Below are 21,870 nucleotides of genomic sequence, written 5' to 3'. Positions count from 1 at the left end.
CGGCGCCGAGCCGGGAGCCAAATCGCGAGCGCACTATTTCTCCGATCGACGAAAAATCAAGCATAAACGCATGAGCGCAGTGACGATTGGCCCTCCGACGAAATCTCCCCGGCTGAAACTTTGAAATCAGCCAGCCCTTCCCGCGCCAATTAATTAGTACGTTTAGCGAGAGAGATCGATAGCGAAGCCCTTCGGAATCGCCGGCGAGGAGAAAAAGTTCAAACGAACGAGGAGCCGGCTCGTGTGGTCGGAAGCGCTACGAAGGAAGGGGTATCGCAAGGGCGAGAGAGAGAGAGAGAGAGAGAGAAAGAGAGAGAGAGAGAGAGAGAGAAGAGCGAACAATTTAATTAGTATAATAACAAAGGAGTCGAGGCTATCGGTATCGGCGGCGCGATATTTTTCCATCGAACGGTCGCACAAGCGGCAGTATATAAATCGACTCTCACGCCTCTCTCTCTCTCTCTCTCTCTCTCTCTTTCTCCCCCGCTTCCTTCTCCCCTCCTCCCGTCACAACCCGCTCGCCATTTGTCTCTCCCTCTTTGTCGGCGTCTCTCGCCGGCTTCGATATTTTCGAATTAGCGTGGCAATGATTTTTCACAGAGAGACAAAGCGTTCCTCGCACGGCGGTCCGCATTTTAATCAATATACGCGTCTCTAGAGCGCCCGCCGCGAGTGCTCCCCCTCTATTGTGTGTGCCCCCGGCTTTGGGTCTCGATAAAAATTAATATTAGAACCCGTGTTTCTTCGCACAGAAAATATGCCGCGCGCACCCTACGTTTAATAGGAGGCATTGTTCCTATATTGGCTCTCACGTATCAGTCCCGGATCGACCTGCCTGTAATATCGCGTCGCCCATTGGCGGCCCCGCGGCCGCCGAAGAATTATTCGAGTCGGTTCTTTGATGTTGACTTAGTTGATTTTTCATGCGCGCGCGGAGAGTCACCGCGCACATGCTGTAAACCCGGCAAGTCGCGGGATACACCCCCGTGTGCGTGTGCGGACGCGTTGCGTACAAACAGAACGACGGAAATGCACGTCTGTCTCGTTCTTCTTCCGCCATTTTAATTATTTATCGCGTAGGAATAATTATGCGCGGCGAAGGGGCGGATAGACAGTGTCGCGCTGTTGTGGCGCAAGAGGGAAATCCGAGACAAAGTGTAAGCGAGCGAGGTGTCGCGAAGGACAAACCGGCGCCGAACGGATGAAAAAAACAAGTGTTTCGTAATACTGCGCACCGCATCCTGCGCGACTTCCAGTCCCTTGGAATATTTATATACGTGTGCAGTCATCCGGCCGGCCGAGTCGAGAGTGACTCCCCGGACTCTCAAGGACGAAAGATTTCATTCGATAAAGCGGCCATCCCCGTCGCCCGTGAGCAGCGCAATCGCGATTTCGATTAATCTCGGAACCGGTTGTAAGGGCCGACGCGAGATTGTCTTCCCTCGTGGGGGATGGAAGACTCTCACCGAGGGCGAGGGGGAGGAGAGGGATTCGATATTCCGGCCTCGTCGCTCAGGTTTCCCGGCGCGGAATTATTCCAAGGGGTAGCGGCGAGAATTAAGGCTTCTTGCGGCATAAAAAATCTGTGTAATCAATTATCGAACCTTTTACCCCATATTTCACGGCCAATGAGTCGCCACCCCCCGTCGGCGCCTTTAAGCGGGCGAGACTTAGCGACCCTCTCTCCCTCGACACTTTTTAGCTGCGATCCTTGCTCCTTCCTCCTCTCGCGCGCGCGGCCTCTCTCTCTCTCTCTCTCTCTCGCCCTTATCTTCCTCCCGCCTGGCCCCGCGCCATTGGCTCCTCGCGGCCTTGCCTCGGCCAGGCAAGAGAGGAATAGCCGAGAGAGTCTTTGTTTGAAATATCAAATATTTATTTTCTTAAATAACGCACAAGAGCCCGCGCGCAAGAGGGCGGATCGCTGGCGTTTTTTGCTTTAATAAATTATCAGCGATTATTGGGCGGGTTTGCCTAAGCGGAGCGATTTTCTCTTCTTTCACCCTCGCTCTCTCTCCTCGCGCGAGAGCGCTTTCGCACTGGTCGAGGCAGCCTGTAATCGATCTAGCTGTGACTGAATTACGCGCGCTCGCTCGCTCGCGCGCGCTTCTGCCGTGCGGCCCTCCGCACTTCGTCGGACATCGCGCGTCGGACGCCGCCGTTGCAACTTCGTAAAAAGAATAAGCGCATCATAGATACACGCGAAACACATTCCGCTCGAGTAGAGTTCCGCGCGCGCGCGCGCGTTTGCACGTAACGTGAAAACATTTCATATAGAGAACAGCCGAATTCAAGTTCGCTACAACGCACAAGATTTAATTTTACGCTCGAGTACACCATTTTTTAATTATCATCTGCCGCGCGGGGGATTGACACGGAATGCGTGCATTTTCGGGGAGCGGCCCGGAGAAATGTTCAAGCCCATCGGTTAACGTCTCGTCCCGCCCGCTAATTATTCACGAGGCAGTCGCGTCGCGCCGCGCCGCTTGGACTCGCTCTCGCGAGAAAGCCTCATCGAAGTGCAAAAGCGCGCACGTCGCGTAAAAGGCCGCCGCGACACGGCGACGGACGAAGGGTGGCCGCTCTTTGACACGGCATTGATGCAATATTAACGGAAGCGGGCGACCTCCAAAGGACACACGTCTTCACGTAACGAGTTCACGTTCACGCGCTGCGACGCGCGAGGATAAACCGAAAGCCACGACGGAAGCGGGAGAGAGCGAGCCGGGGTGAAGCCTGGAGAGACGAGCGCGCGATTCCGTCGATCGCGCCGTCGACAGCCACCGAGAGAGCTCGCGAAAACGCCATTCGCGTGTCAATCGTAGCTGGCGCCAATTAATCCGCCAACTCGCGCGCGCGCGCCTCGCCCGCCGGCGTCTCCTCCTGGAGAAGGCTTTACTTCGCGTCGACTTGATTTTCCAGGTTGTTTTCAGACGGTTCTCCGTTCGACGATGCAAAACAAGCGCGAAAACAAACGTTATGACCCCGCTCGACGAGAGGCTAAGAGAGCGCGGCGGGGCACGGGAAGGGCGGGAGGGGAAGAAGGGAGCGACGATGCGCGTGTACAACACGTGCGCGCGGGTACACGCGTGCGGTCTGGGAAAACGAGCGCCAAAGTGCCGGATGAAAACCGTGGAAAAACTCAGCGCTGCGTATGTAGAACGCGTTTTGCCGCGAGCGGATTTCCCGACGAGAGGGTCGAAGGTGGTGCGAAAGAGAGTAGCGAGGGCTCGGCCGCGAGACGGAGAGAGAGAGAGAGAGAGAGAGAGAGAGGGGGGGAGGGGGGGAGGGGAGAGAGAGAGAGAGAGAAAGAGAGAAACGACAACGTAGACGACGACGTTGACGACGTTGACGACGAGCACGAGGACGAGGACGAGGACGAGGACGATAGAGGGACTAAAAGGCACTTCTAATGGCATTGTGCGCGTTCAAACAAACACGTGAAATGCTTAGCAGTTTTTAAAATTGCGGCAAAGTTCCTGCCCTTGCTCGCGCGCTTTTCTCCATTTTCCTCGTCCTCTCGCTCTTCCTGTTTTCCGGTTAGATGCTCGCGTACGCGTAGCGCGATATCAGCGTGTCGTTAATGCCGGATTGCGCGATCCGCGCTGTAATGGCGGCTAATTGAACCGGTGATGCAACTGTTTCGGCTGTTTTCTCTTTTTCTCTTCGTCCGACATTGTCTGCGGCGTTAGTATATGTGAATGGTGTGTGCGCTTCCTGCAGGACGCATAAGGAACAACCTCGAGTGTGACAAACATAAGCACGTGCGGCACGGCTTGTGCGGCGCGGCGAGCCCCTCCTCCATTATTCTTCGTCGACTTGGTGAAATAAGCAGGAGAAACGTGGTGAAATAAAAACATTTGGCGCGCGATCGCGTACGGGTAAATACGAGTATCGCGTGCGACCAACGCTTGCCGCCCGGTTCTCGGCGGCGGCTTTTGTACACCCTAGCGCTGCCATACAGACTTTTCATTAATGCCTGAATGAATAAATGCCACCGTGCCCCTTCCCTGAATTCTTAATGCAGCAAGCTCGCTGAAAGTACTCCCGGGCCTTCAAAATATCTTTAAGAAGTTTAAAGTCTTCCCCCGATAGCATGTAAATATTGCATGTAAAGCGCGACATCAAAGGGATTCTTCCACGGTATAATGCCTTAAATTTCGGCACAAGGAGAGATTAAGCAACAACGAGAGGAGATAAACAATCTTAAGATGTCTATCTCTCCGCGGTGAATATGCGCCCCGGCGTCCTTCCACACGTTCGCCAAAATGTATTTCCTAGCGAGAGAAAGAAAGAACCGCGTTTACCGCGCGCGACTGGAGATATTTATCGGCGTTTTAAAGATGGGAAAAGAGGGAAAAACGCGCGAGAGAGAGAGAGAGAGAGAGAGAGAGAGAGAGAGAGAGAGAAGAGGCACACGACGAAAGTCGAACGAAAGTCGAACGTACGCCTATGATCAAATACTTGTAAAATAATGAAATACTAGAAAGTCATGAATATAAATATGCGCTGAGTGCAGCCGAATAAATTGAGAATCGAATTCGCTTCCAAGCGCGCGGAAGTGCGGAATTACTCTGATAAAATTCTGCGATATTTCTCGAGAAGAATCAAACGACGCAGGTTTGTTACATAGTTTTTGAAGTATCCGAGATTGCACAGGATCGCTCGCCACGCGCATAATCGTCTCGGGTACCTGGGTAACGTTCAAACGTATCACAGTAAAGGAAAGGTCGTCGGCAGGAGGACGACGAGGAAAGGACGTCGTTCGTCCAGCAAGAAGCGAGTTCGACGCTCAGCAAAGAGACCGCAGAATCTGTACTGGCCTCTCTGGACGGGACGTTCCTGGAAACTTTGTTACATTTTTGGTCGAGTCCGCATACGGGATACACGTCGGACAAGTAAGTGAATCAAAGGGACACACACGGAAGGATTCCAGGGTGATACGAGAGAGAGGGAGGGAGAGAGAGAGAGAGAAACGCTCGAGAAATTGGCGGACTCTGCTATTGCTCTATCTTTGAGTGCTTCGCGGAGCTTTCTTTCGATGCCACAGTGGAAAAACCTTTCTCGAGTTCTTGAGGAACAAAGGGAATATGGAGCGAGTGTGGCTGGTAGCGAGCGCACGGAATGAAAAATAGGTCGGAAGTGATAGCGAGAGATTGAAGTTAGATATAAATATGAGGAAACATTGGCGCATAAGTTGCAAATAAACAAGTCAAACTCGCGATATCATCTGCACCCTCCCCCCTCCCCCCCCATATCCCATCGGCATTCGATTTTTTTTAGTAAAATTTTCTACTTGAAAAATCGAAGAGTCCGTCACATGCTATGAAGAAAAAACAAACGTTATGTCGGACGGTATATAAAGAAAACACGTTCCCTGTGCAGATTTTCGGCTTCCTGCTTCGTTCAATTCTCAAGTTTGAGCATCACCGAGCGCGATAACTTTTCTCCACCGTAGCGGGAAACTTTGAGTATTCCAAAAGGAAAATGGAAAATAATTAGTATTTCGTAGTGGGAAACCAGCTTGTGGCAACAGAGCGTCAAAGTCGTGCATTGTGCTTGAAAACGCGACGATGGCGTGCATGTATTTCTTACGGGAAAAACGAATTGTGCGCTGCGTCTAGTAGGAGAGAGAAAGCGCGCGCGCGCGCGAGAGAGAGAGAGAGAGAGAGAGCGTGTGTGAGCGGAGGGAGGGTGCAAAATACAGGGAAATGGGAGAAAGAGAGACGGATCGAGGAAGAGAGCAAACGCGGACAAAGAGAGAAAACGAGAGGCTTCAACGTGAGTCGCTCGCGCTAAAACCACGTTTAAAACAAAGGGTGCCGCCGGCGAATTAAGAACGATATTTTAACGCTCGACTTAATTGCATTAAATTGCAAGTGAGAAAGAGAGTGAACGACCAAGAGAGCCATGAAGAAAAAAATGTAGGACCGAGTGAATAAAGCTAAAAGGGACGAGAAGTGTCGACGATTTCTGGGGATGGTGGTCGTTCTGTTTCGTGATTGAGTATAAGCGGTTACACGTCCTACTTTCTAAGTATTCCTTACTCCAGACAGAAGTGGAAAAGAGAAATGAAAGAAAAGTGTAATCTTTATCATCATACATTTCTAATAAAATCTCAGAACTTGATATGTATATATACGTACATACATATAGACGTGCAGTTAAACCAAGGAAAACTATTCAAAGAAATAGATATCGCGCCTTCCCTCTCCCTCTCTCTCTCTCTCTCTCTCTCTCCCTCTTTCTCTCTCTCTCTTTTCTTAGGTTAAAGTATGATTTTTCATTTGCGAAAAAGATCTAGTACTCTTAAAAATTCATGTTCTTAGTCGTTTAATATAATTTTGTACAATAAAGAAAAATGCGTTCATGTTTGCTTGAGAAACGTATGTTTGTTACAGATTATTTAAATTTAAGTTATTCAGATACATTTGGATCATTTAGACTACTGTACGTTTGTTAGCTTCTGATGTTGATAACGATAAGAATACGTTGAGAAATATCTGACACGGCGGTAATAACGAAACAATAATTGATTAATTATATATGTTTATAGTTAATTTATACGCGTATATTAACCGTAAAATATATTCTCATCTACCGCGTTCTACCTGCAATAAGTCAAGAAAATAGCAAAACAATCGTGTAAACAAAAATCCCTAAGTTATACACTGCAAGAGAGCCTGCTACATAACACAGATCAGGATACAATAATTACGCAAGAGCCAGTATTACATATACGAGAGAGAATTTAACAATACCGCGTCTATTTTTGCACCACTTATTATGCCTTCGTTGACTAATACCTTCCGCTTCGGTTATCGAGAGATGTAATAAATTGAGACCAAACAGAAATATGGTAACTTTGCCTAACAAACACTTTCATCGAAAGGCAAGTTCTGAGCCCTAAGAGTAGATTCCTCAGTTTTGCAAACTAGATCCTCATCCCTGACTGAATTCTCAGTTTTGCAAACTATATTCTTGGCACTGGCTACACTCTCGGTTTTGCACTGTACATTCTTAACGGACGTTTCTGTCTCAAAGGCAGCCGTGCTCATCGAAGCGTTCGACGTGTCGCCGTGCGTTTTCTGATGGTTTTCCAACGTGAGAATCTTTCTAAAGTACTTGCCGCATTTCTCGCAGTAAAGATTGTACTTCTCGTGGCTCTTTCGGTGCTTATTCAACAGATCCTTGCGCGTGAAGGTCCTGTTGCAGATCGTGCAGGAGAACTTGTCGGGGTTCACGTGCAACACATTGTGTCTCGTCAAATTGTCCAATCTCGTATACTTCCTCGTGCAGATGTCACAGGTGAATTTGGTCCTCTCCGAGTGACATCTCCGATGGTACTTCAAGTACCTCTTCTCGGCAAAGGTCTTCTTGCAGGCGCAACAGGCGATCTGATTGCTATCGTTCTTCTTCACGTCCATATGACTCGTCAATTCCTCGCACGTCGTGAAATCTTCCTTACAGAAGATGCAGACAAACTTTTTCGGCTGCTTGTTTCTCTGTATGTTCTCCAGGAAGTTCGGATCGGTCATAATCTTGTAGAGAAACGTGTCCTTCAGTTTATCGTCTGGCTCGGCGGAGGTACCTGAGCCAGTTTTATCGACGCAACTGGAAGCGTCTTTAATTGACAGATTCACGACTTCTGTGTTATTATTGTTATCGTTCGTGAGCGACGATGATACGCTGGTGGATGATGGCAAGGTCAGTTCACTGCTCGAGGTACTGGACACAGTGCCAGGAATGAGAATAGCTGAAGGTGACTCGTATGCCTATTGTATAAGACACGTCTTAATATTCGGAAAATTCTGCGAATGTATCGAAATTATATCTTTCTGTATTTACGAAGAGTTCTCTGTGTTCTCTGTATTATGAGGCTGTATCAGAATTACGTAGAATATTTTACAGCCTATTTGCGCGACTATTCTCCTCGAGTAATTGTCCAAATATATTTTATAAGCAATTTTTATATTTAATTAATAAGTAGAGAGAGAGAGAGAGAGAGATTAACCGTATTGAACCGTGAGTATGCTTTGTTCTACCTTCTTATTGAAGTTTTAATGACTAATCGACAACGTGCAATTTATTACATCAAATTCTGAAAGATGTATTGTTGCTCACCTGATTGTACAAATTTTGACCGTTCATCGTGTATGCGGAGTCGATATTCTTTTTTATATTAATGATAGTTTCCGCGTCTGTGGAAGTTTCCGTTGCAGACGCAACTCTCGTGTTCCTTTGGAGTATCCTGTGCCTTGGGACTGTTTTAATTCTCATATTTGCTCTATAGAAATCGTGAAAAATTGCGCGATTAATATCCCGAATAATATCGATTATCGATTTCATATCATCGATCAAATATTAAATCTTGTATGAGATATAAGGAAGAAATTAATTGTAACTTAATGATACATATGTAATAAATAATAAATGTATATAAATTTAAAGTAACGTTGACATTTTTAGATAATCGAATAAATATCTATGATGGGAACACACACACACACACACGTGTTACGTGTGCGCAAGTAATAAATATCCGAGAGTACTTTCATTTCTGGATGTTCGTTAAGCTTCGTGAGGCAAACTCTTACTTGTGTTCACACGAGATGTGCCAGCAATGATGTCCGACGATTAGACGTCAGTTTCTCGTTTGTTGTTCGAGTAAAAATGTAACATGAAACACTCTTGAAAGCGCTCTCTCACTGACTCTCACGAAATCTTCGTGCCGCGATACGTACCATACGAAATAGCGATCGCAACTGACAAGACTGTCGCACCTAGCTCCCGGTATTAGTCGCTGTTCGATCGTCCTCGGCGCGACTTTCGTCATTCGTATGACAACAAGAACCCTAGCGGAGTCGCGCGAATGAAAATCAGAGAGTTTGCAAACATATACGTACAGTCTGGTATCGGCCGAAACGGATCACGACGGAGGCCGTATCTCAATATGTCAGTTTATTTCTTATAAGTGTATGTACTATACATACTTGACGCTCGCTTGACGCGAACGCGTGCCTCGACGTACGCTCGAGTCTGTGTCTTGCAAGATTTCGAGCCGCGAAAAGATTTCCCGAGCGCGACGATCGATTTTCGTCACAACGACTACACGAGTTCATCAATGTTATTATCGAAATGTATATGATACAATCGAGTTGATGAAAATGTAACGACTGTTAAAGTTCAAGTATGCATTTCTTATTTACAGCTTATTCGTCTCCAACTGTGTGTAAGTGTACGCGCGATGGAAAAGAGAGAGAGAGAGAGAGAAACTAATTCCCTTTCAGACATATTTTTATAACCCGCTCTCTCGTTCGCCTCTCTCGACGGAGAGAGAATAACGCGCCGCTGTGTCGAACGGAGTAAATCGACACGGCGCTAAAAACAGAAAGACGGAGCGTCGGGATAAAAGAGCGAGGGTGAAAAAAAAAGCGATGGGGTCAAGCATAAAATTGGCGAAAAAAAAATTCTCGCTGTTTGGTACGATGTCCCCGTAGCAGCCATCCTTGCACAGCCCCGGTCGTTAATACAGCATAAGGAGGAGCCAGGGTTAAGCGAGGGTGAAGCGAGGATTTTTAATTGTAGTTCGCTCGATATAACCCCGCTCGACCCGTCGGTATTGTCATACCGGGGCGGCGCTTTTCTTTATTTCCCCAGTGGCTGGATGAGGTTATACATTTTTTTTTAAACTACGGCAATGCCTCCGTCTTCTTATTAGCAAAGCTAATTGGAAATACAAATGGTTATTCACGGTAAGAAGGAGAAGGCTGTGCCGAAGAGTGACTGCGGAGGAGCTCGTAGATAGAGGGAGAGAAAGAAAGAGAGAAAGAGAGAGAGAGAGAGAGAGAGAGAGAGAGAGAGAGAGGGAGAGAGAGAGAGAGAGAGAGAGAGAGGGAAGAAGAGAGCGGGGCGAAAGGAGAGGTGATGGTATACTTCTGCGTATTAAGGTTGTATTTGCTTCGGATAATTAGGACTTTTTCCCGGCCAATTGGGATGAATAATTGATTTCGCTGCTCCCTGCGCCGCCGTACGGACGGCGCCTGTCGCTCGTGGACCTCTTCGAATGACAATCAGCCGGAGAAAAATACGGATCTTTCGGATGAAATATTCAATGTCTCGCGCGGTATTATGCGTCGAGGGGAGAGCGGGGTGAAAAAAGCGGGGCGGGGGGCGGGGCTTCAAGTACCACGACGGCAGCGATAATAACGACAGGTCGAGCGCTTGAAGTTTCAGCCTCGATCGATGCCTCGCCCGGAGGATAACACACGCACACACTCGAATCGATAGCAGCGAAATGACTGTAACATTTCGGCTAATTTTCGCACGACACGGCCGAAACCAAGACCGCATGGAACTGCGCGTGAAGCCTTCCATTTTTCATCGTCGACAGGACGTGATGAAAAGAACACACCGACGTGCCGTCTACGCGCGGCGAGATTCGTCAGCGCGCGCGTCTATATATCCCTCTCCGGTTTGTTTCCCGCAATTTTCTTACCAGCACGCTGGCCGTCGAACGTCTCACGAGACATTTTGACACCCAGTACATCACGCCCATTCCCTTCATCTACTTATATTACATATACAATATCTGTGTATCGAAGCTGGTTGATCCTGCTAGGTTCCCTCCCTCGGCACGAGGCCATACATCATACCACCTTCTTTATTAAACTCATATTTTTCAAAAAGTCTCACCTTCGCTATCTGGAAGCGCCTCCTCTCGCTCGCAACTCGGAAATCAGCTCGGGGAGAACGAAAAATTCATTTGGCTCTCGAGGATAAGATGGATATGAAAATTTTTATGCTAAAGGTGATTTACGTCCGCGCGTCGCGCCACCGATATGACTCGCGACTAGAATTTTATCATAAATGATGTATCCCCCGTAGATAATGGCTAAATATATCCCGGCGTCTTTATTCCGCGGTGTAACTTGCCGCGGAGAGAAGAGTGCGCTTCGTGGACGATCGCGAGACGAGTAAATAAAGCGGAGCTGACAGGAATACGAAGTCCGCGCGAATTGCGAAACTTGTCGCGCCAAGTTTGGACATTCGGCGGCTAGTCTCACTGCCTCTCTCTCTCTCTCTCTCTCTCTCTCTCTCTCTCTCTCTCTCTCTCTCTCTCTCTCTCTCTCTCCCTCTCTCTCTTTCTCCGCGGCATCGACCGTTGCGTTGACAAATTTTTGCACGGAAATAAATTTTCCTCTCGCCACGCGTCCGTGGCGAGAGGAATAGCAGCGGGACGTGAAGCTGGAGAGACGGGAGAGGACGCGGGAGAACGGCGGGTCCTTTAACGAGTCGCGCTTCCGAGGGCTATATCGCGCGACGAGTTCGTTGTCTCTCCGTAGCGCCGGAAAGTTAGACCACTTTCCTTCGACGCGCGGAGGAGAGATTGGCCGTTTGGCGAGCATAAAGAAGAAAAGCCACCCCCTTCAGTTTGCCTTCCAGCCCACCCTTCGCCTCCCCCGCCGGTCGCCCCCTCACGACCCAAAACCGCGGACGGTTATAAAGCATTCTTCCAGTTTATTAGACGGAGACTCGCGGGCCTCTCTTTATATTAAGCATGTGCATTATTAATGCGCCGGTATAACCGTAAAATGCTGATGAAAAAAAGTTGCCGAGCCCCGCGGGTGTTTCTTCTGCGGCGAGGCGAAGAGAAAAAGAGGAAAGAAGAGGAGGAAGGAAAACGGGGGCTCTCCTCCGAGATTGCCGCCGCCGCCGCCGCCGCCGCTGCCGCCGCCCAGCCTCGCCGAGTGACTCTTCTTCGGCTCGTTAGGCACTGAAATTTCGAGCTCGACAGTTTCGCCGAACGAGTTGTCCGCGGTGTACCAAGTGTATGGAAACAAATGTGTAAACGACAGGCACAATCGCGGACGGGGACTCGGGGGTCTGGCGCAACTCGCGCGTGTAACAATTCCAGCTCCGAGAATTCGACGTCGGTCGTCTCGCGCGACCGATCGAGAAGAGGAAGGAGAAGAAGAGGAAGAGGAGGAAGAAGAAGACGAAGAAGAAGCAAATACCTCTCAGTGGGAACGAAAACTCATGTTACTCGATGGGTAACATCTTCGACGCGCTGACGTCCCCGGCCAATCGGAGATGTCTTCGGCGCATTCGACAGACGACGACAGCCGCCTGTGGTCTCTGTTTCTCTATCTATCTCTCTCTCTCTCTCTCTCTCTCCCTCTCTCTCTCTCTCTCACACACACACACACACACACACACTTTTCCTTTTTTCTCGCTCGAGATAGATAGGTCTCGCGCAATAAAGCAGCGCGGCAATCTGGCATAGCACACGAGAGTTACACGCGCCGGGGATTTCCATGGAAATCGATGACACCCTCGACGACGCAACTTCGGACGACGGAGAATCGCCGAATAGAATGCCCGTAACTTATCCAGATAAGGGGTTGTAAAACGATGCTGTAGCTATCTGCCAATACGGTCTGCTCACCCTCTTCGCGCGCGCGAGAGAGAGAGAGAGAGAGACAGAGGGAGAGGGGGTAGCTCTGCATCCAGGTTGCGGGTAGATATAGGGAGCAATTTCGCAGAAATTGATGCCATTTGAATATCGCCTGCGCCACGACGCGCGCTTTCAAGATGGCACCGTTCGTATAGGCGTTTACACGATTGTCGGAGATCTCTATCCGTCCGCGCCCGCGCTTCCTCGACAAATACCAGCGAGACGCATTGGTATTATATGTTTCGTATGGATCGTATTTCCATGGCGGGCTGCGCGCGGCACTTGGCGACGGGATGGAGCGACTACGAACAACGTAAAGGCGCCGCCCGTTTCTCAATATTTGTTTCTCCGCCGATTCCGCGAGTCAACTCGAGATTAGCACCGGCGGAACGCGACATTCTTCCACGATCGAGAGCGCGACTCCTCGCGCGACGGATTTGCCAAAGTTCCTCCGCGAGAATCGCTCCCGAGTAACATCACGCACGACGAGAGTCGCGTCAATTGTATTGAAATCGAATCGATCCGATCGCGACGACGAAGAGATCACGTCGAAGGAAGAATCAATGGGGATGGTGGTTCTTCGGTATTCCACGTCGAGCCAGCCACATCGCTCGCGAAAACATCGTCGGACGACTTTAATTTAAGCAGCCGCAGACCTCTGTCCTCCTCGTACGTGCGCGAGGATTATACTCGGTGACTGCCAGATACGTGACGGGGTTACGTCACGTCGGTGTTACCAAAGTCTTGTGCTTATCAAATGCGCTGACAAAGTCGAAGTGTATACATACACGTCCTCCTTGCTGGCCGTCAATGGCGCTTCTTAGCTCGTGCATAAAGCCCCTTTCGCTCACTACCCTCACGCCCCGCCAGTCCCGTCTCTCTATTCCAACCTCCTCATCTTTCACGATTTCATCCCCGCCGTTTCATCGAGGCTTCAACCCCTTCTTCGACCGGCTACTGGCGGATCGGGGTGTCTCGCTCGCTCGCTCGCTCGCTCGCTCGCGAGTATTTCCGCCAGGATGTATCGCAAAATCTATACCGGCCTGGAAGAAGAGGGGGGAGGGGCGGGTGAAGGGTAGGGAGGAGTGGGCGACGGTAGCGGAGGCCAGGGTGGTTTTCGAGAAGGGTGAGCCCCGTCACATTTCACTACAGACTAATAACTTCTGAATATTCATTTCGTGTTTCTCCTTGCCTGCTTGCGAACCCGTAAGCAAGGCTAATGCGACGCTCACAACAGGACGCTCGGCGTTCCCGGCGATACGTCGAGGACGTTAACCGAATTTTCGCGACTCCAGGCGCACGTCGCACCGCCGCGCGCGAAGTCAACGTCGCGATCGCGTGAATTGACGGAGGGACGATTCGCTCGGTCGCTCGTAGCGAATCGTTCGCGCCGGTAATTGGCGCGTTCGATTCCGTGTGAGACAAGTTTAAGGAGTATGTACTCTCCTTCGTCGAAGCGAGAAAAACAGAGTAGCTCGGAGGCGAGGGAAAAGCGAGAGACGGTCGTCATGGCAACTATGAATTAAGTAATCAATGAATTATTATTGACATTGATGTCTTCGCCCTGCTCCTCCTCCCGCTCACCTCCTCGCGATACTTCAAGACTCATAAAGCAGGTTGCCCTGCGTTCCTGATTAATACGCCGGTAGTATATCTCACTGGATTTCAGGATAAAGAGATGGAAGGGATCTGAAGCGAGAACGAGCGGCGAGGCGGGCGCAGCGCAGCGCCGCCGGATGGAAAATGATCCGTGGCGGGTTTTCCCGTGTAAACATAATTTTTCTGCTCTTTACATTCAATACAGACAGCGCAAATGAGTGTAGATACGCGTGAATACGCGCGCGCGCGCGGATTTCCGTGCGATTAATTCATAACTAAAAATACTCCGTATTTAGAAACTTTATCGAGTTTCGACCAGCCCGCCCGCCCAGATCCTCGTCCTTTCAGACGTTACCGCCAAATTTTCAGTCCCGCTTTCGTTCCCGTGTTTCAAAGTCCCGTTATTTTAGGGCGCGAGGGCGTGTGAGCTTTTAAAATATTTCTAATTAAGGCCGTTTACACACAGCCCGCATTTTTCAAAGCTTCGACACATCTCGTCGCTTCGACCGATTCAACCACTCACGCGTGCACATAAACGGATAATTAGTTTCGCCGAGATATCGCGAATTTGGCTCGCGAAGCGTTCCCCGCCCGTATTTCTTCGCAACGTTATCCGACCTGCGTCTCTCTTTTACGTCACCGAGGCTCCCGACGTTCGTAATTCGGAAGAGCGCTCGCAGAAAATACGATAGGACGCTTCGTATTCGCGAAGGGAGAGCCGGCTGTTGGAAGGTGGCCGGAAGAAAGGCACACGGTGAAATGCTCCGAGCCAATAGAAGAGACCCCGCGCCAGCTTCAATTCGACGATCTTCGCGACAAATTAGCACGGACGAATTTCCTGCGCCCCCCGCGCGCCCCCGCGCGCTCCCCGGCACATCAAGTGCCTTTTTCCGTCCTCTTCGATCAAGCTGTTTGGCAAACGCGATTATTTCCCCGTGACTTTTTCCCGCATGCCCTGAACTCCCGCAAGCGCTTAGTCCTTAACTCGCTCAACGCAATTAACAAATGCACGAACATCGATATATATATATATATATATATATATGAATATTTTTTTACTCTTTTGCTCATTCTTGTGTGTAAAAATCACAAAGCATCGCGCTAAGCAGCGCTTCAGACATTTATACGCGTAGAAAACCGTCAGAGACTTGCACACAGAGCAAGAGAGAGAGAGAGAGAGAGAGAGAGAGAGAGAGAGAGAGAGAGAGAGAGAGAGAAGGGCGGGGGGAGGGGAGGGGGGAGTGAGAGAGCGACGCGGACAGAAGTGCGGAAAAACGACGCGAGGATTCGCAACGTGAAACTGCGTGCAACAACTACGCACGGCAAATGAATGCGGAGCGAAACGCGCGGGAGAGGCACTACATTTCCGCGAGCATCCGGCGCGTCTTTGTAAAAATGACTTCGCGCTGCGGATTAGGGCGGTGGGATCGCGCGATGGCTTTTACTCACTGTAAGATCGGAAGGGGACAGGCGAGGACGGTTATAAAACAAAAGAGAGAGAGGGGGAGGGTGGGAGGGAGGGAGGGAGGGAGGGAGGGAGGGAGGGAGGGAGAGAGAGAGAGAGAGAGAGAGAGAGAGAGAGAGAGAGAGAGAGAGAGAGAGAGAGAGAGAGAGAGAAAGGAACAGAGGAAGAAGCGAGAGAGGGCGAATTAAAATTTCACAACGACAACTGACAATCGCGAAATCCCGTCCCTTACGCCCGCCCGCCGCCCCACCCCCCTCCCGCGCCTCCTGCGACGGTAGACGGTCCGGCGTTACCGCGACCCTCCCCATTGTCTCCGACAAAACACAACTCCCTGTTCCCTCCGTTTCCCACCCCCGGTTAGGAAACGTGCGATAATAAATATAGAGAAAATGAAAAATTATTAAAAACTTCCTTTTTAACTCCCCCCCCTCCCCTCCACGCCCCCCACCCCCTCCTGGTAATCCTGGTCGCCCCTAGAGATGCCGCATTAAAAACCCGCCGTACCGACCCCCGCGCGACTCCTTCCCTCCGTCTCCGCTTGCTCTTTCTGCACCCTCGTCCACCCCGGGCTCCGTGGTCCTCGGGGTTGGGCGTCCGGACACGCGAATTATTTATACGCAGGAGTCTCTCTGACGACATTACCACAGTGTTAGCATTAAATCATAATGTACGACCCGTTACGAGCCGCTGTGATTCGGCCTTGCGCGCGCTCCCGTGTCAACGGGCGCTCCTCGCCCGTGCTCGCGTGCTCCTTGTTTTTGCACTTTTAAAGAGCGCGAATAATTATTCGCCGAGGCGCGCGGAATGTGGATTGCGGACGTTCCCCGTGCGCGTACGAGCGGAGAGAGGGCGGAGAAACGGACGATCAGGCTCCGTTCGTGGAGCAGGCTGGTATTTCGATCGATCGACAACGCCCGTGAAGACGCGAAGCTCGGACTTCGCCCGGAGGGCAAGCCTTGAAAAGCGCGTCGCGCGCGCAGCTCAAACCGAGCTGACAAAAGTCGAGCTTCCCTCGGGGGCGGGGAATTATCGAACGATTTGCGTCCTCATTCGCGGGAGGCGGCGGGAATGCGGCGAGAGTCCCGCGTATCGCGAACGCCTCCGGTTAGGTCGGTAGGTTGGTAGGTGGTAGATGGGTAGCTTTTTGTGCCTGTACCTTGATCCACGAGTAATCACGCGAGATAGCGCAAAACAACGAAAGCGCAACGCATAATAAACCTATATTAATCTCGTAGGAGAGAGATAGAGCGATATTATCGAGCGGCAGTCCGCCGTCGAACGTCGACTCACCTCCGCGTCGTAACTTTTTCATGAATAATCCCCGGGCTAATTTGAATAAATTATAAGCGACGGCGTTTGACGCGCGGGGGAACGGGCGCGGGAGGGGAGGGGGAGAGAGAGAGAGAGCCCCCCGAATGCTCCAACGCTATTGATAGCCGTGAAAACGGAAGAGTGGGACTCGACGACGACGACGACGACGACGACGACGCGGGCAGGAGGAGCAGGGGGAAGGGGTGCTGCTAAAGTAGAAGGATCTCTGCGGCTGCCATTAAATTCCTTTGTTTCGCGATTCCGTGTCGCAGCCTCGCGCCTAGGGTGGGGCGATTTTCAAGGACTCCTTTTTCCATCAGAGTCCATTAAAATATCAATCAAGGCGGGCCCGCGCAACCACTCCGCGCGATCGGCCCTTTCTTTTCCGGCGGTCACGTGCGATCGCAGTTCGCCTCGTCGAGTCAAGCAGCGTTCGCCGGGTGAGACGGGCGAGGCCGTCGGCGGCCAGACGATCGTCGCGAGAGGCGTGCGGTGCCTCGCGTTTCGTAATTCGAATGAAAAAGAGAGACGAATCAAGAGAAAAACACGACAGTCTCCACGTGACGAACCGTCGGCGTTCAATCGACGGTCGATTCGCGCTGATACATCGCTATCTGGGTTTGACTGCCCTTCTCTCCCCCTCCTCCCTTCTCTCTCTCTCTCTCTCCCCCCCCTCTCTCTCTCTCTCTCTCTCTCTCTCTCTCTCTTTCATCCCTTTCTTCACTTTCGTAGAATAGCGAGCCGCGAGATAAAACCGATTAATTACCGAAACCGGCGGGACGCGTGTAACGGGGCAATTACCGCAGGAAGAACATCGACACGCGGATACCGAACGCGCTTCGCAACAATAACGCTGTCAGAGTCAAGCCGAGCGATCGTGAATGCGCGCATTCATCCGGCCCGATAATCCAACTTGAAAGGTACACGTCGGGGGCTTTTTCTACTTACTACAACGGCGCTCAGAAGCACGTACGTAACGAACAAACGTTTCCGGAATACCTGTTACCTAGGGCGCTGGAAAAAATATGGGAAACCCCATCCTTGGAGAACGAACGAGGAGGCGGAGGGCGGCGGAGGAGGAGGAGGAAGAGGACGTAGCGGCGTCGAGGGGGGGGCGGGCGAGGAGGAGGGTCGGTTTACCCCACGTGGAAGGCGCGCGCGAGAGTCCCGCGTGTGTGCGCCGGTGCTCACACGGACACGGACGCGCACTCGCATGCGAGCCCGGCGCAAGGGTTGAATTTTAATTATTTTCTCTTTGGTAGGTATAATATTTCAATGCTCGGCGGAGCCTGGCCGACCGGGCTCGCCTCTCGCCGCCATCTCTGTCAAGTAATGTTATTATAATTATACGCGTGTGCGCTCGGTCGGTCATTTCTTGTGCCCGTCCATCCTCCGCGCGGCCGCCACCCCCGCCTCCCCCCCCCATACACAGCGCATCCTCTGTCCGTCTTTCTCCTCTTTCTCGCCGTCTCCGCGCCTCGCCACCCTCTTTTCCGCGCGCGCGTTCACTTCTCGTGCGCCACTCGTATCACTCTTTCTCTCTCTCTCTCTCTCTCTCTCTTTCTCTCTCTCTCTCTCTCTTTCTCTTTCTCTTTCTAGCCCGTGTTCCCTCTGCCCGAGTATTGTGCAATTAAAATGTCGTAATTGTCCGTCGGAATTCATCTTGAAATTCGTGCCTAACCAGTCGGCGTATCGCGCGCCGATGTCTACCCTCCTCGAGGGTGTACGCTGCGCTCGAGTAGCGAGTGGCGCACATGCGATATCGACGAGTGGGCGAGCTTCAAAGCCGCGATCTTGCCTGAATATTCACAAGAATGGCGTATCGCGGTATGCGATTGGTGTAATTGCTCGCGCGAGTCGCGCGCGATAAAACAATAGCGCGCGCTGATTTAAGGAGGCGCGTAAGCCCCGGCGATAATTTTCGCGGACGTTTGTAACGATTATCGCGATAATCCCGACCGTGAGAATTTGTAACGGCGTTTTCTTCGCGCTCGCGAGCGCGCGAGCGCGCGCGCGCGCGCATCATATTATACATGCGCAAATACGATAAAAGTAACGTATTACGGCGCGAGCTTCGCGATCACCGCGGCCACCGCGGTTATCGCGACGACGAGGCTGCTGCTCTGCGACGTATATATTCTTCATTTAACTTTACACGCGCTGGTGCGTGCCCGCTGTTTCCGCCGGCAAAGATTTCACTTATAAAACCCGGCGTAAAGACATGAAAGGGAGATATGAAAAAAAGAGAGGGAGAGAGAGAGAGAGAGAGAGAGAGAGAGAGAGAGAGAGAGAGAGAGAGAGAGAGAGAGAGAGAGAGAGAGAGAGAGAGAGCGCGCTGAGCGGGAGCGAGAGAGGGGGAAAAAAGAAATTCGACCCTCCGCGAAATACAGAATAAGTCCGGTTTGCGACGTAACATAAATGTCTCGTGCATCCGCGGTCGCTTCAAAAGAGCACGTCGCGAGCGGCGAGCCGTCGTCGCCGGGATAAAGCCGGACGGCGTATGTATGCGATCACCTGAAATTCAGAATTGCAAATTCTTTAATTCACGGGACACGTTGGCGATGGCGACGACGGCGACAGTGGCGACGGCGGCGGCGGCGGCGGCGGCGGCGGCGGCGGTAGCGGCGGCGGCGGAGGTCCTCCGCTCGGCAGGAAAATACCTTCGCCTGACCTATACAAACATCGCGGGAGACGAGGGATGTGTATTCAAAAATTTACATAGGTACATTCTGATTAAAGTGTCCTAGAAAGCAAATCTAATACAGCAGCGCGAACGCGCAGAGTCCGCCTCCTTCCCCCGGTCTTTCCATCACGCTGCCAGAGAGCGGGGGACAGAGAGAAGGTGGGGAAGGGGAGGAGAGAGAGAGAGAGAGAGAGAGAGAGAGAGAGAGAGAGAGAGGGGGGGGGAAAGAGAGAGCGCCTCTCGCGCCGGGGTGCGAGGACGCGGAACTGCGGGCTGGATTATTACGTATCCTTCGGAAAGTTTCCGCCGGACCGGCGGAGAATATCGGGACCGAATGGGGGATGAAAGGACTGGATGTGTCTCGCTGCCGCGACCAGTATATCATGATAATCGTGGGATTTATTACTCGTTACCGAGGTTTATTATCCCCGGTAACGCGCTAGGGTGAACGTGACGAGAACGTGGAAAACAAATAAAATCACAGAACGAGAAGGAGGGCACTCGAGACAACAAAAAATGCGCAAGATAAAAAATCGCGCAGCGAGCGAAGGGGGTAGCATCGCATCGCGACGCAGCGCGGCACCCCGTGCATAATAAATTACTACGATTGATAATGATGGAAAACGCGAAAGCCCGGCACACGGCACGGCGAGGCACGGCGAGCGTCGCGTTGACGTGCTCGTGGAAAAGAGAGCCGTATTTTATCAAACGGCAAATAAGTAGGATCTGTCTTGCGTCTGACCGCTGTCAAGGTTGGCAACAACGTAAAAGCCACTGCACGCACACACACACACACACACACACACACGTGCACATACACACATTCCGCGCGTCGGCGATTGGATTCGCTAATTAATCACCAGCGGAGCCGCGGCGGCGCGCGGATGAAAGAATAACGACGCGGAAACGAAACGAAATTTAAATATTCTCGCGTTGTTCGCGCGAGGAGCTGGTCGGGACGGGGCGGGGAGCGGGGAGACGGTATCGCGGACATTCCTCCGCACCCCTCGGCAATTCCAGGCCGGCAAGAGAGCGGGCGAGCTCGGTGTAATTGCAAAATTGCATTAGCTTTGTGTTCTTCCGCCGTTCGTCCAGACGTAAGAGATACACGCGTGTGTGGCGCGTTGCAACGCGGACGATTTATACGAATTCTCGCTTCTTCTCTCTCTCTCTCTCTCTCTCGCTCTCTCTCTCTCTCTCTCTCTCTCTCTCTCTCTCCATCTCTCTCTGCCGATCCTACACCCCCAATTCGGCGTGCATACGTGTCGCTGAGCGATGTCTTCTCGCCGTTACGGCCGCGCATCGTTACATCGGCTTGGCGCTTCCCTGTAAATTGTCCGATTGTCGAGACGATCACAGCGGGAAAGGGGAAAGGCCCGGTAAACCACCCATGCCAAGCTTTGACGAGCGTTTCCACGTTCGTGTGAACGAAACGGTAATTTCGTCCGCGTCTAATTTCTCCCTGCCGTGTCCGGCGCTCAGCCGGCGGGGTGTCGTGAATCCCTCCGTCTGGTCGCGCGAATCGATAACATCCACGGGAACATCGAACCTCGAGTACTCGCTGCTCGACGGCAAGTTGCGTCGGAGCGTCATCCTCCGTCAATGTCAATGTTTGCGTTAATGGAGCAATAATTCCCCGCGCGCGCGCGTTTAATTTTCCTCTCGCTACTCTCGCCGAGATACTCGTCCGCGATCTTATCGGGGAGCGTCGCGAATCCCTTCTCGTCTGCTCGCGCCGCTTCGATAACATCTACGAGGAACATCGAACCTCGAACGGGATACGTTCGATGCGAACCGAGAAGATATCTCCGAGAGGGTCGCGCCTAGCGGAGAGACGCAGAGAGAAGCCCTCCCCCCTCCCGTCTCTCGTCTGCGAGTGTTATTTGCACGGTATCGGGCGCAAACCCCCGTCCTACCGCCGCCGCCCTTAAACCAGCTCGCCATTTCCCCAGCTCGTTTCGTTTCTCCGGCGACAAATAAGCAACAGAACGAACGCGCGCTCCTATCTCGCGCGCCGGCAACGATTGCTTGAGAAACGCGGCAGATTCCTGATTCCGAGAGCCGCCTCTCCGCTGAAATTTATCTTCTTCGGCCCCTTCCCCACGCGCGCGAGTCAGACAAGCCCTAGCGAGCGTCGTTTCAAATTCGGATCGGATCTTTATCTCCGCCCGTCGGCTACATTTTAATCGCGATCGTCACGCTCGCGTGCCGAGCGCGACGAAGCTTATTTCCAATAGCGAGCATATTAATACGATTCAACGACGGAACGAGATTCTCTGCTCCTTTTCTGCTCCTTCTCCTTCGCCCGGTGTTCATTAAAGAACAAAGGCCTCGACGGATGTGTGTACGAGTCAATGA

The 21,870-nt window shown here is 51.6% G+C and overlaps 1 protein-coding gene and 1 long non-coding RNA gene across 2 annotated transcripts in view; both read right to left on the bottom strand.

Moving 5' to 3' along the window:
- LOC112588443 (uncharacterized) overlaps nt 1–21,870 on the bottom strand; it is a 128,316-nt gene that overhangs the window by 79,193 nt on the left and 27,253 nt on the right. The gene's annotated exons all lie outside the window — the stretch shown is intronic.
- On the bottom strand, nt 6,320–8,782 carry LOC105182431 (gastrula zinc finger protein xFG20-1). Its single transcript, XM_011139840.3, has 3 exons — nt 8,595–8,782; nt 8,122–8,284; nt 6,320–7,772 (listed from the first exon to the last, which is right to left on the bottom strand). The coding sequence occupies exons 2-3, from the start codon at nt 8,275–8,277 to the stop codon at nt 6,867–6,869; spliced, it is 1,062 nt and encodes a 353-aa protein (XP_011138142.1). The 5' UTR covers nt 8,278–8,284; nt 8,595–8,782; the 3' UTR covers nt 6,320–6,866.

This window comes from Harpegnathos saltator, unplaced genomic scaffold, assembly GCF_003227715.2.
Source record: "Harpegnathos saltator strain DR-91 unplaced genomic scaffold, Hsal_v8.6 scaffold101, whole genome shotgun sequence".
Taxonomy (NCBI): domain Eukaryota; kingdom Metazoa; phylum Arthropoda; class Insecta; order Hymenoptera; family Formicidae; genus Harpegnathos; species Harpegnathos saltator.
This window is presented reverse-complemented; position numbering and strand designations above follow the sequence as displayed.